At 30.2% G+C, this 21,620-nt stretch overlaps 1 protein-coding gene across 1 annotated transcript; it reads right to left on the bottom strand.

Moving 5' to 3' along the window:
• Positions 1-1,354: 1,354 nt before the first annotated feature.
• Positions 1,355-5,604, bottom strand: LOC141587935 (cytochrome P450 83B1-like). Its single transcript, XM_074409399.1, has 4 exons — positions 5,036-5,604; positions 4,558-4,560; positions 2,189-2,501; positions 1,355-1,969 (listed from the first exon to the last, which is right to left on the bottom strand). Exons 1-4 carry the CDS (start codon positions 5,602-5,604, stop codon positions 1,355-1,357), a joined length of 1,500 nt encoding a protein of 499 aa, XP_074265500.1.
• Between the last annotated feature and the right edge of the window lie 16,016 nt (positions 5,605-21,620).

The raw sequence follows: 21,620 nt of genomic DNA, 5'->3' as shown, positions 1-21,620 counted from the left end.
GTAATACATAAGAGAAACATAAAATAATAAGATTAAGGGGCATTGACTGTAAATACAGGTGCAGTCAAAGGGTATTGGCCATGTAAAAATATGCAAACCCCCTATTCTCTTTTTATATAAGATATAAGATTATCACACATTTTATGAATCTTCTGATGTTAGCGGGGATTAATAATTGAATTTTTTTTGGCTAAATGAGGTTTTTTGGCAAATTAATTGAGATTTTAGAGTTGATTTCAAACTATTTGGGATTAAGAGGTCCACGTCATCGGTTATATTTTTTTCTTAATTTTGGGTAAAGCCGCCACTTTCACTAGCGGTTTTACCTTGTTTCATTACATTTACAAAGTTGTATCTCTCGTATAACTAGAGAAAGGGGAAAGCCGCTAGTTAAACCAACGGCTTCACCCCCTTTCATGCACATTGGCAGGTGCTTATTTCATTACATAAATCAACATATTTTATATGTGAAGGAGGAAAGGCGCTAGTTTTCCTAGCGGTTTCGCCGTTTTTCGATAATTTAGTAATGTTAACTAGTTAAGTGATAAGAAAAAGAGTAAAGCCGTTAGTTCAAGTGGCGGCTTTACCTAAAATTAGGAAAAAAGAAAAAAATTGCTGACGTGGAACAATTAACCTTAAATAGTTTAAAACGAATCCAAAATGCTAATTAGTTTGTCAAATAACCTCAATTAGCCAAAAAGTTCTTAATAATTTGTCTATTGTATCGCTGCAAATGTAGGCAAGGCCCGGTCCCGTGAACATGTTCATAAATCGGTCCAGAAAACCACGGTCTAGAAGTGGATAAACCCCAAATTTTTAGTGCTCAAGGAATTGCTTTTGCAGTCGGTGTATTTCTTTTTAGTGATCATCACATAGTCGCATCGTATGACAAACACTTATAAGCTTCCAGTTAAAGGAATACAGATACAACCGTCACAACCCTAACACGGTTTAGGAAACTAGATATTTACTAGGACACAATTACCATATTACACGACTACCATATATTACCATATTACACACAATAATAATATATTTCCGTAACACTTCCCAACAGAAAAAACAAATCGATTAAGAGAATACTCTTGTCACAAATTACACATTTAACATTTTCACAAATTCTTATTTAAAATGGAAACATCCGTTTTAAACCAGAAACGGGTTAAATAGATAAATCAACAAATATAGAATGCTTAGAGAATGATAAACTCTCATCCCATATAATTATATGGAAGAACATTTAACTCGTCTTACCCTTAAGACGGGATTCTTACAGAACAAGTGGAATTTTATTGCTTCCAAGTATGGAAATATATTTTTGCATAGTTAAACTAATGTTTTCTAAACATGAAGTTTAATGTTGTGGAAATGTTTTTGGCATAAGACAAAGTGGATTCATCTTACGCATAGTAATACCGAGGAGCGTATCCGTATCAACATCTTCTTTATTCACACCAACCGGCAGTTCCCACTCAAAAGAGTAGAGCAAATTAGCAAGTGTAAGCTCAACCAGAAGAGTACCAAGATGCAACCCGGGGCACATTCTTCGCCCTGCTCCAAACGGAATAAGCTCAAAATCTTGGCCTTTGAAATCAATTTCACTTCCTAAAAACCTCTCGGGCATAAAACTTTCCGGGTCTTTCCAAGATGTCGAGTCTCTTCCAATAGCCCAAGCATTCACAAATACTAGTGTATTTGGAAGAATGTCATACCCGTCTACACTGGTCTTTTGGATTGCTTGGTGTGCAATGAGCAATGGAGCCGCTGGATGTAGTCTAAATGTTTCTTTGACGACTGCCTTGAAATACACTAGGTCATTAAGATCATCCTCACTTATGTGACCTGTTTTTGTTATGGCATTTCTAAGCTCGTCCTGTACTTGTTTCATGGCACTCGGATGTTTAATAAGTTCAGTCATTGCCCAAATTATCATGGTTGAACCTGTATCCGTTCCTGCGACAAATATATCCTATAGAAAAAATTATCAAAAGCATACGACGACCTTCAATCATTATAGTTGCTTTAAATCATTGAACTAATTTGTGCTCTGTAATAAAAATATTCTTCACACAGAATAAAAAAGGTAAACAAATAAACGGTTCAAAGGGAGTAATATACTATCATACTCGGTTACCATACTAAAACACATTTTCATAATTTTCGTAATAGAAATGGAGAGTGTAGTTACCATCACAATGGCTTTGACATGGTTCAAAGTAAAATCAAAGGTAAACGAACGTTCTTTCCGAAGTTGCAATAAAACGTCGATGAGGTCCTCCCGGTTATTATCACGGTCATGCGGGCGAAGATGTTCGTCGATAATCTTCTCATAAAATGCATCCAAGTCTAGAAATAGTTTCTCAAGCCTAGCAGACTTCCCCGTAAGCTTGTCAAGCCAGCCGAGGGAAGGGAAATAGTCGGAATATGCAAAGTCCACGAATACCTCTTCACTTTCATCTAAAAGCCTGCGGAAATTGCTCCCGTCTTCGTCCTCATCATAGCTGTGATTCGAACAAACACAAAACACAATTAGGCCCTGTTCTTTTGGACTGAAATTGTCTGAATCGAATCAACCGAATCGAACTTAATGGAGCTGAATCGAATCGAATGAACTTAATGGAGTGAATGAATCGAACTAAATGAATCGAATCAATCGATCGAATCGAATCGAAATAATAATAAAAAGATAATAATAATAATAAATATTATAATAAAAATAATACCAATAATAATAATAAATACTATTATAATATTATTCATTAATAATAATAATATATTAATATAATCTAATAAGATATATAAAAAATAAAATATTAATATAATAATAAATATTGTAATAATAATAATAATATATTAGTAATATAAATGATAACATTATTAATAATAATATAATATATTAATAATAATAACTAATAAATAAATAATAATATAATAATAGTAATAATAATAGGTCTAATATAATAACTTATTAACATAATAATATTAAATATAATAATAATAATAATAAATATGTGATTAATAATATTAATAATAATGAGTATATTAATAAAATAATAAATATTAAATAATAACTTATTAATATAATAATATTAAATATAATATTAATAAATATGTTATGAATAATATTAATAATAATAAATATATTAAAAAAATAATAAATATAATAATAATAATAATAATGATGATGATAATAAATGTATTAAATATAAATATAATAATATAAACAATACGAATTAATTATTAATAAATATAATAGTAATATAATAAATATAAAAATAATATTATAATAATAATAATAATAACAATAGTAAATACATTAATATAATAATAATAATAATAATAATAATAATGATATCAATAAGAATAATAATAGTAATGTTGAAATAAACTGAACTGAACTGAACTAAACTAAACTGAATTGAGCTGAACTGAACTGAACTGAACTGAACTGAACTGAACTGAATGGAGCTGAACTGAACTGAACTGAACTTATTAGAACTGAAATTAAGTCGAAAAGAACAGGGCCTTAATAGATACACTTTTCACAATTTAATTAATACCTCGAGCTAGACAGCTAGTCTTACTTAAGACTAAAAATTACTCCGTATTTAAGATCGTTTTAATAAACTTATATGATGATGGTGTTCTTAGTCATTTTTATATCGTCTATATGAACTACATTTAGGAGTAGAACTCCCTCCGTCCTTGTTAAAAGTTATCTTTTTTTATTTTAGGGTGTATAAGATAATAATTATCTAAAAAATTTTCATTTTTGGTAGTTTCATCTCCCATAAAATGGGTTGTGCATTTTATGTGGTCTGAAATCACCATTTTGTTTTATTTGGACTTTGTGTCAAAAATAATATAGATAATTATTGAGCATGACATCGGGAGTAAGAGGTGGCAATCGGGTCACTCGGGTCGGCTACGAGTCGGTCAACGGGTTCAGGTCGGTTCAGTTCATGTCAGGTCATCAACGGATGACAAGTCGGGTTAGGTCATTATCGGTTTAGGTGATCAGCATATATTTTATATTATGTATTTAGGTTTAGATGGTAATTTTATGTTTATACAAAATTAGTTGTATTAATTGTAGTTTTAAGTGAAAATAATTAAGATGAATTTCAATTTGATCTTATTCAAATCATTATTAAGCTAGTTCATTATTATCGGGTTATCTATCGGATTGAGAATATATCGGGTCACGGGTCGGGTCGATTCAGGTCAGATTCGGGTTGGAAAAAATAAGGATGTTATCAATTATCGGGTCGGGTCATGTCGGTTTCGGTTCACCCAATTTTCGGGTTGTAAGGTCGGGTTGATTCCTCGGGTCGGGTCAACTTTTGCTAGCTCTAGGGAGTACTATGGAAAGAGTTTTTAATTAAATTTAAGACGGCCTCAAATACGAAATCAATAAAAAAGAAAAAGAGAGTGATTAAAATAACACAAATTCTCATTGAAGACGAGCACTATCCATCACAAGTTGAAGACGGATAGTGCCCCTATCACAATATGCAAGTGGCGCTATCCAGGAGTGCTCCGTGAAAGAGGCACTACCATCTTCAGTTTGTAACGGATAGAGTCCATTACAAACAATACGCTTTGAATAAAATAATACTACCTCTATATTTCTATTTTCTTTTCACTTCTCAAATTACCCCCATATAATTTGAGAAGTGGGAAAAAAATATGGAGGAAATACACAATACGGAAATAGTTATGTTAAATTTAAGACCGTCACAAATAAGATTTCACTAAAACTTATGAGAGACGATCTTTCAATAAGTTATTGAGCGAACAGTTTTCTGTACCTTTTATTTGCATTTTGTGACACTTTTGTTGTTGATCGTGACGTAGTAATTACGTACATATTTACATAAACAATGTACCAATTTTATCTTTAATCATGATTTGTACCTATTTTATTATCTTTAATACCACTTTTTCTTAAAATTGTAAAATAGTTTCTCAATAAACTTATTACTCATAAGATTTTAGTATGAACTACTAAATGGTTAATTAGTTTAGTTCGTACCTCCTACCAAATGCAATCTTGCATATGTTTTTGCATGCAAGATCACTCATCAAACTGCTCAGATTAACCATGCATGAATCGGAAGAAAGCTTGGATATCTTTTCCATCATCCTTGAGATTTCTTGTTGAAGCATGGGAGTAAGAGATCTTACTCTCTTAGAGTTAAAAAGATGAACAACACATATTTTCTTTACTTCTCTAAAATACTCATTATATTGACTAAAAGATATATCTAACCCATTATAGCTTAATTTTTGCATCCCGACCATAGATGGTCTAGCACAAAAATTGAGGTCTTGTGTTTTCAAAACCTCCTTGGCTAGGTTAGCTGATTGAACCACAACCATCTGTGCACAACCCACTCGTAACGACACGATTGGACCGTATGTCTTGGCTAACATAGCTAAGTAGAGGTGAGGTTTTGAAAAGTCATATTGGTGTAAATTCCCTATGAAGGGTAACCCTTTTGGGCCAGGAGGAGGATGAAATGGCTTCTTTTTTTTATACTTTAAAAATGTAAGAAATAGAGTAGAGAGGACAAGTATGAAGACTAATAAGATGATTGCCATTACTTATGATTTACTATAAGTTCATATTTTGCACGTTATATATATAGAGAGACCTGTGAACTTTATTGCCTTAATAAGGCTATTTGACAAAAAAAAATTAGTGTTTTGGCCTTTTGGGGTTTGCTAACATTATTGGGATTAATGGATCTACGTTACTAATTTTTATTTCAATAGGTCTTGTGACGGGTTAAGTATCACTCAGTGGATAAGATAAAAAGCAAAATGCATAGGGAATCACAAATGACTTATCTTTATCCGACAATATGAAATTTATTTAATCCGTCATAAGCTTGTGACGTATATCGACCGTCACAAATGAGAATTTGTATTTTTATTTTATTTTCCGATTTTAAGCGAAGCTGCTATTTCAATTATTAGCGGCTTCACCCATTTTCACAGGAAAAGAGAGAGAGAGAGAGAGAGAGAGAGAGAGAGAGAGAGAGAGAGAGAGTAGTACCTTTGTCCCTCTACAAGTAATAGGCAAATTATGGTGCTGTTTGGCCAGACTTTAAAAGTGTTTTTATAACTGAAAAAGTAGTAGCTAGGCCAAACACCCTAAATTATGGAGTTTTAAAACAGCTTTTAAAAAGTCAAAAACTGATAACTTACCCCCATAAGTAGAAGTAAGTATTTTCTACTTCTACTTCTACTTTTCACATAAAGTGCTAAAAATTCATTACTAATGTGCTTTTTTTTTTCTTCAGAAGACCATTACTTCTTTATCAGTTGGTCTTGTTTCAGACGGGTTATTTAGGTTTGAAATAATAAGATGGGATTTTGTAACCATTTTACAGTCAAATATGACAATTATTGAAAAGCAAGTAATCATAAGCTATAACACTGGTTGTATCATTGTGGTTACATTTCACCATAAAATGGTCACATATGACGAAAAGCGACCGTCTGAAACAAGAATTCGTGTCTTTACAATTCTTGTTGTAACTCCACTTTTTCTCTTCTCTACTTGGCCAAACTTATACTCCGTAGAAGTCTTACATCGTGAGACCGTCTTACGATGCGAGATCGTCTTATAATTTGTGCTATAATTTGTGAGACCATTTTACATATAAGTAATATAGTAAACAAAAAATAAAGTGAAAAAATAGGATAAAAGTAAGTAGGCCAAACATATCAATTTTTTAAGAAACTACTTTTATAAATGTTAGGCCAAACAACTTCAACTTTTTCAAGAAGTAGTTTCCTAAAAAACTCATTCTAAGAAGTAAAAACACTTTCACATAAACTTGGCCAAACAACACCTATATCCTACTCCCAGGAGTAGGGACTAGGGAGTAAGATACAACCATGGTAGTTATGAGCAAAAAAAAAGAACAAAAAATAAACTACCCACCCCATCTCTCACAGTACCCTTTTTTTTTCTTTTCTAAATTACTCAATTTATCAAATTTAAAATCCTATTGAATTTATTAAATTCGTAATTTTCTTTCATCTATTTGTATTCGAGTTTTATCAAATTTACCGTTCATAATCATCAAATTAGACCGATATTCGCTAAACTCAAAGTGAATATAACAGTGTCATAAAATGAATATCACATTACATAACACACGTTCAGCAAATTACACTATCATATTCATTTAACTCAACGTGAATATAATTGTATCATAAGGTGAATATCACACTAAATACTACATATTCATCAAATTATATTATCATATTCACTAAAATCAAAATGAATATAATAGTGACTTATGATGAATATCACACTTGATAGAACATATTCATCAAATTAAATTATCATATTCACTAAATTCTGAGTGAATATGATAGTGTCATATGATGAATATAACACTCGAAATCACAAATTTAATCATAAATAATGAGAGATAAAACATAAAAACTCAATTTAATTTACGGTATTATACAACTTTTAGGGTTTAATGTAATTTCAACGCAAACCCATAAATTAGAATTTAATTAATCAAAACACGAAGTAATTTTAACACATACCTGATAAGTTAGAATTTAATTAATCAAAACTCGAATCAAGATTACAAAACCACTGTGTTGGATGGAAAATTAAATTTTATGGACGATTTTTTTGATAGAAACGGAAGACGTAGTTTAAAACAGGAGAAAGAAAGAGTTTATGGAAGTGATAACTGTTAAGTAGTGGGGGACTTTTGTTATTTTTTTTTTTTATTTTTTTTTTAATATTGGGAGTAGGAAGTACCATACACCTGGGTGTATGGTATAAGAATTGCAGTATTACAACCAGTATTTTGCACATTCGAGGTAAGTAAAAGATCGAGGGTAAAGTCACTACTTCAAGCCGAGGCATAGACTCTATTTGGTAAAATCCCCTATTTATTAAATGAATAGGCGAAACTCCAACTTTTCCCGCCTAAAAATATTTCCTAAAATAGTGCTTGATATTTTTAGCATATACTATATGTGTGGACATGATAAGTTATAAATGGATATAATTTTTTGTATTTAAATATTTATAACATTTAATATTTCACATTCTACACAAATTTATCTCCGATCTTTTTAGGATACGTAATATTTTTTTAAAGAACTTCTTGATAAAAATTTATTGACTTTTTATGATAAGAAGTTACGGCTAAAAAATATGGTATTAGTAAATATTTGTTAAAATTCATTGATTTTTTATGATAAAAATTATGTTATATTAGTAAATATTTGTAAATTAACATCATTAATTTCTCGGTAAAAAACCAAAACAAAAAATTCAAAAAAAATACTCGTTTTATCACTTCTTACAATTTAAATTTTTATTTATTTCTATAATCAAAATACATTAAGGAGAAATATGAAAATAAGTGAATTTTCAATTTAAATTCTATAAATAATACACTAAAAATTAAAACTCTATAAATACCGTGCATATATTGCACGAGGTCTATATTATTAACTCTATAAATACCGCGCATTCATTGCGCGAGATCTAAACTAGTTAACTAAAACTTGAAAAGGTAGCTGAAAACTGAAAAGCTAACTAAAACCTGAAAAGGTAACTGATAAAGTAGCTGAAAATTAGGAACTGATAAGGTAGCTGATTATATAAAAAAGTGTTTGACAAATTAACTGAAATGGTAACTGATTTTCATGAAATGACGTAAAAGGATATGATAATTATTTAATAGTATAAATTTAAGGGGTAAAAACGAAAAAACAAATCAAATTAGGTACCTGAAATCTCAAATGCTACTCTAGGTAGCTTATTTGGTTAAATAAGTTACTTGCCAAACGCTTATAAAAAAAATAAGGCACCTGAAATTTTGGTCAAATAAGCTACTTTGAATAAATCAAGTACCTGAAATATCTTGCCAAACATAAAGTAAGCTAAAGCAGAGGCATCACTTTTTTTTTTGCCATGAAAATTGGTAAAGCCGCTATTTTCGTTAAAATCGGGAAAAAAAACAAAAAAATGTTCACGTACACCCATTAACCCCAATTATTTTGAAACAAACCCCTACAAAAATTTGGAGACTAATAGGAATCAATCAATCAATACTATATATTAAATCCAGAAACCAAGGGACTTTCATGTAATTAAAGAAAGTTATACAAATTAATTATACTATATAGTTTTAAATCACTAGCATCATGTGATGAACCCGATTAAGGGATCTCAATGCAAATATTATATAGTATGGGTTAAAAATAAATTATATAGAAGCTTGGTAATTTTCCTAAACATTTGTAAGAAACTAAAACATGGTTAATTTCCTTAAAATAAAATAATTAATTAAGATGGTCAATTTCCTTAAAATAAAATAATTAATTAAGATGATCAATTTCAAGGAGACTAAAAGAAAGAAGATGTTTGGTAATTTTCCTAAATATTTATAGAAAACTAGAAGATGATCAATTTTCTTAAAATAAAATAATTAATTAGTATAAACATGTACACTTATGCTATTAATTATTATCATCATAAAATTATATATTAAATTTAAAATCTATGCAATTTTATTAAACTTTATAATTTATTAGATATTTAGATGTATAGGGATGTTAATTATTTAACATACAAAAATATAATATAAGTAGGTTATAAATAATTCAAGGTAGATTCCATAATATATAATATTGCATAATTGTTTCGATTTGATTTAATGCATATATGTAATATATTTATATAAATATAGAATCCTCTTAAAATTGCATGCTTAAGTAGTAAAAGTAATTTTTTAAGTAAAGAAAAGAATTGTAGTAACATTGGATATAGTTATATGATATTAATCACTCATTTGAATAGTAAAAGTAACAATATTATCAGCGATATTAGTGAAAGTGGTAAAAACAACTGGAGTAGTGAAATAATCAATATTAATGCGGCAATAGTGAAAGTAACAATAACTACGGCGGGAGTAATGAAATTATCAATATTAATGCGGTAGTAGTGACAGTAACAATAATTACGGCGGGAGTAGTGAAAGTAACAATGATTACGGGAAAATAGTGAAATGTTATTACTATTGTTTCATTAATAAGAGTAAAATATTAATAGGGGGAGTAGTGAATTTGTCTAAAAAATTATTTCATCGTAATTTTAGGATATGTCATAAAAAAATATATTAATGATAAATTTATGGGTTATGCAACTTTAAGTAATTTTATTTAATAAAAAAAAATTAATGGTAAGTAGAGGTAGCCCGGGCGAAGCCGAGCACCAATACTAGTAATCATAATAGTTGAGCCACAATCATCACCTTAAGAATTTGGTTGAGATGTTCATCTATCTTCGTATCAGAGCCGGCATGACCATAGGTCACGAGTTCGAATCCTGGCAACCTCACTAACTTCTCAATAACTCACGAAATGGAATTTCAGCACAGAGTACGGGGGGAGCCTATGCACTAAGCCCAATAGACATTTGAGTGATTAGAGCGTAATAGAAATAATTATAATAGTTGGGCCTCAGCCACCACCTTAAAATTTTAGTTGAGATGATTCGTCTATCAGAGATCACTCTCCTAAATTATACTCAATCGGTGCCAAATAAAATATCCCTACAAAAATTAAGTGAATAGAGACCAAGACGAAAAGAATCGTTGTAGTAACACAAGTTACGAAATTTGGAATTATTATCATATTTAAAATTGTTCACTTAGAAAATACATAGTATTTTTATTTTTCTATTCTTTTGGGTGTAAAAAAGTCATCTAAACATAATGCTGACGGGGTTGAATTAGTGCACTCATGACTACTAGTTAGGCCTTGTTCCTTGGATTTAAAGTTACCTCCATTCACTCTCATTAAATTCAGTTTAGATCTTATAAATTTAGATTCTATGTTCAGTTCAAAAGTTCAGATCTTATAAGTTCAGTTAAAAAAAAATTAGTTCAATTTATACTCGTTTTCCTATAAGTTGAATTTAGAAAAATTTAGTTCAGAAAATTACACATCTCATAGATTTAATTCAGAAAAAAAATTTAAATTTAAGTTCAAAAGAACATGACCTAAACTAAATTATTTGATACAGAGTATTAGCTAAGAGTATATTTTATAATGATAAAGGTCGATCTGACGGAGAAGATTGAGTCCTACCAATATACTCCTATATAATATAGGCAAGGTCGTTCGGTACCGCTACACTGGATAGAGATAGGCCAGCGTAACAAGGTTAGTAAAGACTTTGTCAAATGGATCAAGTTGTCGATAAACCGGCCAAACCCTCATGATAATTTTTTTATCATCAATGTAATATGTAATATATTTATAGAGATGAACCTAAAAATAAAATGTTGGAGTAGCAAATTTTTTTTCAAATTTTCTTATATTTATGTTGAAGTCCATGTTAAAAAAAAAAATTTAGGGTAGAAAAAATCGATAATTTTAACCATTTTTGAGAATTGGGGTAAAGAATACTATACTTTACTATTAATTAACTCCCCCTACTTATGCCATGTTTGTTAAAACTGACTGAAAATGCCCTATTCTTTAGGACTGAAGTATGGAACTGTTTGAACTGAACTAAACTAAATTAAACTGAACTTAATGAAGATGAACTGAACTGAACTGAATTGAAGTAAGAGTTAGGATTGAAGAGATAAAGCATCACTTCTTGTTCCTGTATAATGCCTCCTCGCAACATTTCTGTATCCCAATTTGTCCTTTCTTGTGATTTCTAGCTTTCATTATTATAGCTATTATGTCACTGTTCTTTCTGACTTTTAGAGCCGAATCGAATTGAGCCGAATCAATGGAGTGAATCGAATCGAATCGATTGAATCAATGAATCAATAGAGAGTGAGTCAATCGAATCGAATGGAGCGAAATAATCGAATCGAATCGAATAGAGCCGAATCGAACTAAGTCGATTGGAGCTAAATTGAAATGAAATAATAATAATAATAATAATAATAATAATAATAATAATAATAATAATAATAATAATAATAATAATAATAATAATAATAATAATAATAATAATAATAATAATAATAATAATAATAATAATAATAATAACAACAACAATAATAATAATAATTTGAATGATTAACTAGGTAGCCACCATGAACCACGGTTCACCATCAATCTAATTAGGTGAAATAATGGAGCACCGATTTGCTAGATTGATGTTCAAAGTCTAGCCGTTTATCATCCTAATTTGACTGATTAGGTAGCCATCACGAAGCACCAACCAACTTAATTTAATTAATTACATAAATAAAAATTGACAGACCTTAATTTCATCTTTAACAAATAAATAAAATTTGGTTGATTAATTAAAACTCAACAAATAATATTAATAATTGATAACAAGTAAATTAATTTATTATTTGATAAATTAGAATCCATCTTGTAAGTTTTAAGTCATTTGAACAATTAAATTAAGTTTTAGGGAAAAATATTGATTTAAGAGTTCACTTGGTTCAGTTTTAGGATAAAATGGTACAAAATAGAACGTTATGGAAAAGTGTATGTGAAAGACTAAAGTTCATATATGAAAAAATAATTAGGTATTAAGAATAGTAATATTAAAATTAACAATGTTATTAGTAATATTATTAATTAATATTCATATTCATAATAAAAATAAAAATACTAATAGTATTAATTATATTAATATGAATATTGTTAATTTTAATAACCATAATATTCATAATAATAACAATAATGAGAATTATTAATTAATAATAATTTAATGATGATGATGATGATGATAATAATAATAATAATAATAATAATAATAATAATAATAATAATAATAATAATAATAATAATAATAATAATAATAATAATATATATATATATATTAATAAAAACTATTAAGTTTAAGATTCGCAAAATTGAAATTGGCTGAATTTAGTGAAGTGAATCAAGTGAGAAATTTGAATCGAACCGAATGGAGAGTGAAATAAAATAAATAAATCGAATCGAATCGAGCCAATCGAATCAATCAATAGAATGAGTTGAATCGAATCGAATAGAAGTTTGAATCGAAATGAGTGAAAATAAGCGTAAAAAACAAGGCCTTAATTACTACTCATTTTAAAGGGTGTTGTCGATGATCTCTGACACTCCCTCCATACCAATAATTCAAAGGTAACATTGACTTTTTCACACTTATCGAGATACGTTTTGCAACGTGAATATCTTTAGTTACACATTATTAAAAATTATAAAAAATTGATATTCTTGTAACATTCATGACGATAAATCAAACAAGATCTCACATGACTATATTTTGTCTTATAGATTAAGAATAATATCGAAGATTCCTTACGACCATGAATAATGCCATTTTGATCAATGTGTTACCTTTGGATTGGTATGAAAGGAGTACCATGTAAAGGTTAAATATTTGAATAAATAATAACTTTAGAAGTACAACTATTTATATGTATTTGTACAGTGTGAATGCAATGATTTGTTCAATTGGTCTCACTTGTGACGGGTTACCATTTGTGCCGGATATTTTGTGAGTTAAAATGGTAATAAAATGGGTTAGTGGAGAAAGGGGACCACATGAATAGTGTTGCAGAGAGAGAAAAAATGGGTACTTTGTGAGGTAAAATGGTATCCGTCACTTAAGAGTGACGGATATGTGCCGTCACAAACAAGAATTTGTGTGATTTGTTATACTAGTAATTAAGGGTAGCCATAAATACACGGCTATAATGGTACTAGGACAATGAACTTGACAATTGTACCTAGAGGTGGCAATTATTGACACGACCCGAAAACACGACACGAACCCGACACGAAATTAGCGGGTTAGGGTTAAGACGTTGTGACCCATTTAAGTAATTGGGTTGACACGGACACGACACGAAACTTAAATGGGTCGGGTTAGGGTTGAGCACTTTTGACACGAACCCGACACGAATAACCCATTTACTTAAAAATGTCAAAATATATTTGGGTTGAATCAATAACCCAATCAAACAACTTAAAAATAAGCATTTTCATTTGTTAATTTTAGGATAATAGGGCTATGAATCTTAGTTTATGTTATTAGTTTATTGGGTTAAATAGGTTAAGTGGGTTAAAAATGACCTGCTAAAAGATAAATGGGTTAAACAAGTCGGGTTGGGTTATAGAAAAATTAAATGGGTTGGGTTAGGGTTGAGACAAATGACCCGTTTATGTAATTGGGTCGGATTAGGGTTGGGGTAGTTGTGACCCGTTTAAAGTTAACACGGACACGAACACGACACGACCCGATCTGTTTGCCAGGTCTAATTGTACCCTTAATATTCTTTCTTGCGGCTTAAATCTGAGCATAGTAGGGCCCACTTATCTTGTCCATGTACAAAGAAAATCCGTGTACCAGTAGATTCACCCCGTGAATTTATGACAACCCATTAATTAATTAAGCCATTAAGGGATAAATACAACAGCAAAATAATATAATTGTATAATTTTATTTAATAATGAAGGCTTGGTATGATTGACGATTTTGTTGGAGTGATTGTAGAGATCTTGTCTTCTGATGGAATCTTTGTGATTTGTAAAATCATTGGTGATCATATTGTTAATAGACACATTACATTAACACAAAATCTCATTGAAGACGGCACGTATCCGTCACTTTGAAGTGACGGATACCATTTCCTCTCACAAATGACCCAAATAGAGGAGAGAGGGAAGCACATGGGGGTGACCCCACCTTGTCCCCCCTATCCGTTTTGTGAGTGGCATTACCCGTCACTTGCTCCGACCCGTCTTCAGCAAGACTAACTGTTACATTAAATGGTCGATAATATTTAATGAACTTTCAATCTTACTTAAGATTTCTGGTTGAAGCAGGAGAGTAAGAGATCTTACTTCTAGAATTTAAAAGATGAACAACACATTTTTTCTTCAATGGGTCTTGGCATTGACGGGTGGGGCGAACAGACGGGTAAAGACCTCTAATAAAATGGGTAGGGGGGACAAGGTGGGGCACCCTCATATGCTTCCCACTTTATGGCAAAATAGGTCATTTGTGAAGGAAAATGGTATCCGTCTATATGTATAGACGGATAATGCCCGTCTATAATAAGAATTTGTGTTTTTTCTTTACTTCTCGAAAATATTTATTATATATTGACTAAAAGGTATATCTAACCCATTATAGCTTAACTTTTGCATCCCGGCCATAGATGGTCTAGCACAAAAATTGAGGTCTTGTGTTTTCAAAACCTCCTCGGCTAGTTTAGTTGATTGAACCACAACCATCTGTTTACAACCTGCTCGTAAGAACACAATCAGATCGTATGTCTCGGCTAAGTAGATCTGAGGTGCTGAGAACTCATATTGGTGTAAATTCCCTATCAAGGGTAACTCTTTTGGGCTAGAAGGAGGATGAAATTGGCAAATATTGGAAAAATCAAGGTATATTTAATCCGTCAATCTATCTATCTATCTATCAATACTATATATTAATTTCAGAAACTAAGGGACTTCAATGTAATTAAAGAATTTTATACAAATTAATTATACTATATAGTTTTAAATCGATAACACCGTGTGATGGACCTGGACAAGGGACTTCAATGTAAATATTATATAGTTTTGGTTAAAAGTATTAATTTAGATAAAACTAGAATATGGCGAGTTTCTTTAAAATAACAGGTCCTACTTACGGTGTTAATTAGTATAAAGATGTTAATTATTTAACATACACAAATTTAATATAAGTATATGTTAGATTTTGGTAACTATTAATAGGTAAGTAAATCAATTCAGATTTCCAAAAAATATAATATTCCATAATTCATTAGATTTTTAATTTAATTAGTAAAAATAATTATTAATTGATTTTCCTTAAAATAAACATATAAACATGTCTTACTTATGGTATTAATTAGTATAAAGATGTTTTAACATAAACAAATATAATATAAGTATATTATATTTTGGAAACTATTAAAAAGTAGATAAATCAAGCTAGATTTCCAAAAAATATAATATTCCATAATTATTTCGACTTAATTAATTTAATGCATATATTTAATATATTTATTTCGAGTAATGAGAGTAATAAAAGTAACCTTTGGTATAGTAATCACTCATTGGATACTTAGAGAGTAAAATAATTTTGTTAGTAGTGAAAAGAATTGTTGTAACATTGGATATAGTAATATGATAGTAATCACTCATTTGAATAATCAAAATAACAATATTAGCGGCGAGAGACTAGTGAAAGTAACAGAAGTAACAACGGGAGTAGTGAAATTATCAATATTAATGTACAAGTAGTGAAAGTAACAATAATTACGGCGAGATTAGTGAAAGTAAAAGTAATAATAATAACAAATGTAATAAAATTAATAATTCTAAAAACAAAAGTAAGTATGTATGAAAAATTAGCTAAGCAATCGATTTAAGTAAAATATTAATGGCGTGAGTAGTGAATTTGTATAATTATTTATTTCATTGTAACTTTAAAATATACTCTGTTCCATAGAAAAATATATTAATAATAAATTTAGGAGTTATGCAACTTTAAAGTAGTTTTAGTTAACTGAAAATATATTTTAATACTAGATAGAGGTAGCCCGGGCGAAGCCGGGCACCCATACTAGTCTATCTATATTAATAAAGGAAACTTTTTTCGAGCGATTACAAAGAGTCCAACTTTTATAAATTACCTATTTTTCAAAAAAAAAAAAAACGTTAATTTGTCAAGTGGATAAGAATTGTATTCTAACCCAGTCATGTTTCTAATACAAATCCTTATTGAAATCAAAAACAGTACCTCCGTATCAATTCAATGAGATTATCCCATGTCATATGAGTTGTGTTTTCTACTATTAAATATTCTAAAAGATAAGATTAAAAAATTAATTACTATTATTTTCATCATGGAATTTGTATTGGAGTTAAACTACTATAATTTGTATATAAGAGAAATTTCATGCGTTTGATTTCATATTCTCCATCCTTCATCTTTGATAGATTAACAACTTTTGATATTAGTTTTATTTGCTTATTATGATTATGATTGTGATGCATACATACATACGACTATATGCACGTTTTCATTTGTAAATGATTGTAAGCTTAGTTATGTAATTTGTTATCCTATTTTTTTTTATTTGAAGTTCTAATTAATTGTTTTCATAATATTTTTAGGGGCAAGAGAACGCACCTTACCAAATCATTTGTAACTATAGAGTCATAAATTTATAAAGGTTATTCTAAGTCCTTCCTGTGTTTATATCACAATAATTTATTTGGAATATTTTTTTTTACATTTAATGATCAAAGTATTTATATCACAATAATTTAATTAGATTTTTTTTTGTGTTTTTACAGGTTTTATTGATCGGAGCGACAAATAGTTTGTAGAATCATCGGATCGACAAATGGTTTGTATATGGAGTATTGTTCAAAGAAATCATGTATCCGTCGATGCATGGGGGTAAGTAGCTGCATGGGGGCAAGTAGATATTGTAATTACATGGACATTATACTATTTTAGCAATACAAGTAATATGGGCTAATATTGAAAGTTTACCCGTAAACGAGGTCGGAGTATACATTGTTATATTTTCCAATAGGAACACCAAATAGTTGAGTTTTAATGGGACTCGACAAAAAAAAGCAAGATAAGATTTTTAAGGTCAACTGGGCATGAGAAATTGGTTAGGATGGAAACACAACCGCGTTTTGCGGTATATAAGCGGTCTCTTATAGTCTTACCTACTTCCTCATATAAATTTATATATCTTTTACTTTTCTTCTACCTAATGCAGGGAGAAGCAAAGGTTCTTATTTGAGATTGACAGGCGATCGTTGTTGTGCTTATTTCATCGCACTAACAAATCAAATGAATACGGAGTGCAATGCAACAACGTTAATGTTCGCTCAATACAAAATTTAAGATATATGGCTCACACAACACAACACTTATGTTAAGGCATTTGTTATGTTCTGTGTGGTGGGGGTGAAAGAAAGACTACATCTTATCGACTAAAATCTTAGCGTCTTCCTTAATTTTATGTTAAATGACTCATACTCCTACTTCAGACCGTAAAGTTTAAGGAAGTGTGTTGTCTATTATCAATATCCAACTTAGTTACGTGGTTAACTGAGTAGATTCATAAAGAATTACGCAGTTTGTTTTAATGTAGCAACGAGTGAATTATTTACTAGCACATATGACATGTTCCATAGAATCCTTACACCATCTGGTTTAGACCCAAAATATTCACTCTTTTCGTTTAAAACATGATTTTAGTAGGAGAAATTAATGAGATATTATTTTAATTTTAATTATGAAATGTTATATTCTATGATCGGTCTTACAGAGAAATTAAATGATATATATAAAGCAGGAATTTTCCGAACGATATTAGAGAGTCCAGTTTTTTTAGAAATCCTATAATTTAAAGAAGAAAAATTTAACAAATTATCCCACCAAGAGTAGATTTCTAAATAAAATTACCCCGTCATTTAAAAAACATTGTGATTTAATTGAATAATATTTCATTCATTCCACTTTTGGTGTCTTACTTTCTCTTTTGGGAAAGTTTCATTTATGAAATAAATGTAAAACTACTACTCTACCCCTTTATTTGGGAAGAAGCAGTACAATGTCATTTTGATGGAGTGACTTATAGTTTGTGGGGGGTAATAGTGGTAGTCCATCATTTTAGCATACGAAATTTAGAACATAATAATTAATTTGGAATAAATTTTACAAAAAAGAGTACAATAAAAGTGGAATTGAGGAAGTAGCAAGAAAGACATGCTGAATTGATAATGAAACAACTCATGCGATTGCACAGAAAGAGGACCAACCTGAATGGAAAAGTTCATCTTTCTAACCACTGCCCTAAATGATCACAAACAACCTAACCAATACCCACCAATAGAGAAGTATGGCAAAAGGAGATGACTACAACGATCTTGTGCCATGGAAAATTAGGAGGGCCTTAATAAATTCGATTGACAGGTGTCTAAGGGCGGGTTTCAAGAGTGTTGGTAAGAGACCATAAAGAGTAATGAAAATGAGTAATAAAGCCACTGCGGGTCAAAGGGGTCTAACACTAAGTTACCAAAGCCACCAAATGAATAAGGAAAAAATATGAAAGTAAATTAAGACGAGTTGGAGTGATTGAGGTTTTGAAAGAGTCTAAGATGTAAGTCAAATGAAAGAAATAGAAGGTAAACAGGAGCTCATAAGAACCCTACACATTGTGAACCGAGGTAAAGTCTCACTGGATGGTGCTCTTAAAGTGATGGTGACACATGCCGCAAAAGTTTAAATAGGCAAACCCCCGGAGGAGAGGGTAACATTAAGTAGGAGTACAACCCACCAACAAAGTCACAAGAAAAGAGAAATATGGTGTTGGTACGAGTAGACCACAACCATTTAAGGTTGCCAAAAAAATAAGCGTAAGATGAGTAGACCTGGAAAATGGGTTATGTTCGAGTTGTTCGAGTTTGGCAGGATTCGGGCTGGACTAGGTCGAGTCGGGTCATTTTGCGTTCAAGTTATTTTTGGGTATGTTGTTTTCAAGTTAATTATTTTGGAGAGAATGGTCAACTTGCGATAATAAACATTCGGGCCGGGTTAAATAGGGCGAGCCAATTTAGGTTTTAGTCATATTTGGGTCCTAAATTCGGGTTCAGGTCGAGTTTTTTTTTGACCGGGCTATTCGGGTCAGTTTAGTTTTGCTATGTCTAATAGTGAAGGTAAGAGCACTCTTTAAAATAAGAGAAGCCTAATGGGAAACTTTTGAAGGAGCGCAAGTTAAACTCATTGTCATAAACGTTCTAAGAGCCGTTGACTATAATGGGTGACATCAAACACGTGTTTAAGGTGGGGAGGAGAGGTCCAAAAAGAAAGGATATAAGAAGTCCAAGCAAGGGTGTACAGTGTACCACATATATTTAGTCATTATCAGACTTTAGTTACAAAGATGCAAAGAGAGAAGACATGTACTGTGTTAATATTGTCTGTAAAACATGCAATGTTAAATTAATTAAAACACAAATGAATTGTCATTTTTTGTTTTGTTTTATCAATAAAACCCCTCAAACTAATATCTAAAGGGAAAAAAATGTGTTATCAAAATGTTAATTAGTTTACCTTATAAAATCTTATATTCAATCAATAATGATCGTTAATCAAATTATAAAGCAATAAAATTTTCCACACTCTCCTTTACACATAAAAAAGACTAAAACGTCCATACACATTATACATTTAGCCAATTATTTAGAATTTGTGCAATATTAGGTACCAGTTAATTAATCCTATGATCAATTTTTTTTTTTAATAAAATTAGTTCAGACCTAATCAAATTTAGGAGTAGTACCTATTAACTATCCTAATCTCTAAGAAATAAAACACTTATTTAGCTATTCTTTTAGATATAAACATATATCTGTATACTAGACCTGGAACTTTAATGACTCATATCTCCACACATGCGCACGAGGATAGTGATGACTTCCTCGGATACAAAAATCTCTTTCATGCTTAAGCGGAGACAATATCAATTGTGGTCCTGCTACGCCATGATCATAATTAAGAGTCAGGGGCACTCACTTAGGTTTATCTGCCGAAACCAGATTTTAGTCATGACTAATTTTATGTAACAATATAATGTCAAGAACAATATCACCGCCAAATTAAAATTCTACATTGATAATAGGGAACAACTTTACCCGTGCCACAATTGATTAAAAGTTTTGTTGTTCCAATTTTCAACATAATTGAACCTTTTTTTTAATCAATTTAACTAACTTCTACATACTACCAAACTATGGCCATGTAAACCAATGTTTACGTACAATCTGTTGTTCAAAAAATTATTAAGATGTTCAACATGCATATCGTTCAAAATGATCCTAATGGGAGTCTCGTGCATCGCACGGGCTTTCTAACTAGTGTATATATATATAAAAAAGGTTTTTTTTCAAGGCACGAGAGAATCTCCAAGTTTTTTGAAATACTTCAAATAAAAATAAAAATTATTACTCCCTCCATTTCTTTATATATGACGTTTTGCATTTACGAGGTAAGTCTTTGATTTTAATACTTACAAAAATATATTTGTTCAAAAAATATAAAAATGGTACCATTAAGTTCCTTACGAAAAACTCTTTCATACAAGTATACATAACATAATATTTAGCCTTATATTTTAAGAGATATTGAAGAGAGAAGGAGTGTATCGAAAAGTGAGAAAGTCATATATAAAAAAAAACAGAGAGAGTATAAAGATAAATCTGTACATATTGTATTATCCATTGACTAAAATTAATAATTCCAAAAACCTATAATACATCAAACTCTACAATCCTATTCTATATAGAGTGTATATGTATATTAATATCGGATTTTCTAACGCATGCCCTATTAATAGTTGATTAGGCATAGGTTAAGTATTATCCTTAGTTAAGATTCTCTCATTTACCTTAATTATCTTTTATTTTTCTCTCTCCCAAATATTCTTTTATCTCCCTAATATTTCTCCTCCCACTGTTTATTTTTTTTCTACAGAAGTCTGTCATCAATAAAATTTATACCAATTTTATGCTCCATAAATCAAATTTTCATCTACCCCAAATCGACA

The sequence above is a fragment of the Silene latifolia genome, chromosome 6, assembly GCF_048544455.1.
Source record: "Silene latifolia isolate original U9 population chromosome 6, ASM4854445v1, whole genome shotgun sequence".
NCBI lineage: Eukaryota > Viridiplantae > Streptophyta > Magnoliopsida > Caryophyllales > Caryophyllaceae > Silene > Silene latifolia.
This window is presented reverse-complemented; position numbering and strand designations above follow the sequence as displayed.

What these genes read in the sequence shown, in the direction of transcription:
- LOC141587935 (XM_074409399.1), bottom strand. Translation starts at nt 5,604, where the DNA reads ATGGCAATCATCTTATTAGTCTTCATACTTGTCCTCTCTACTCTATTT. An exon ending in ATGTCAAAGCCATTGTGATG is followed by an intron (nt 1,970 to 2,188) that starts GTAACTACACTC and finishes TTTTTTCTATAG; the next exon opens with GATATATTTGTCGCAGGAAC.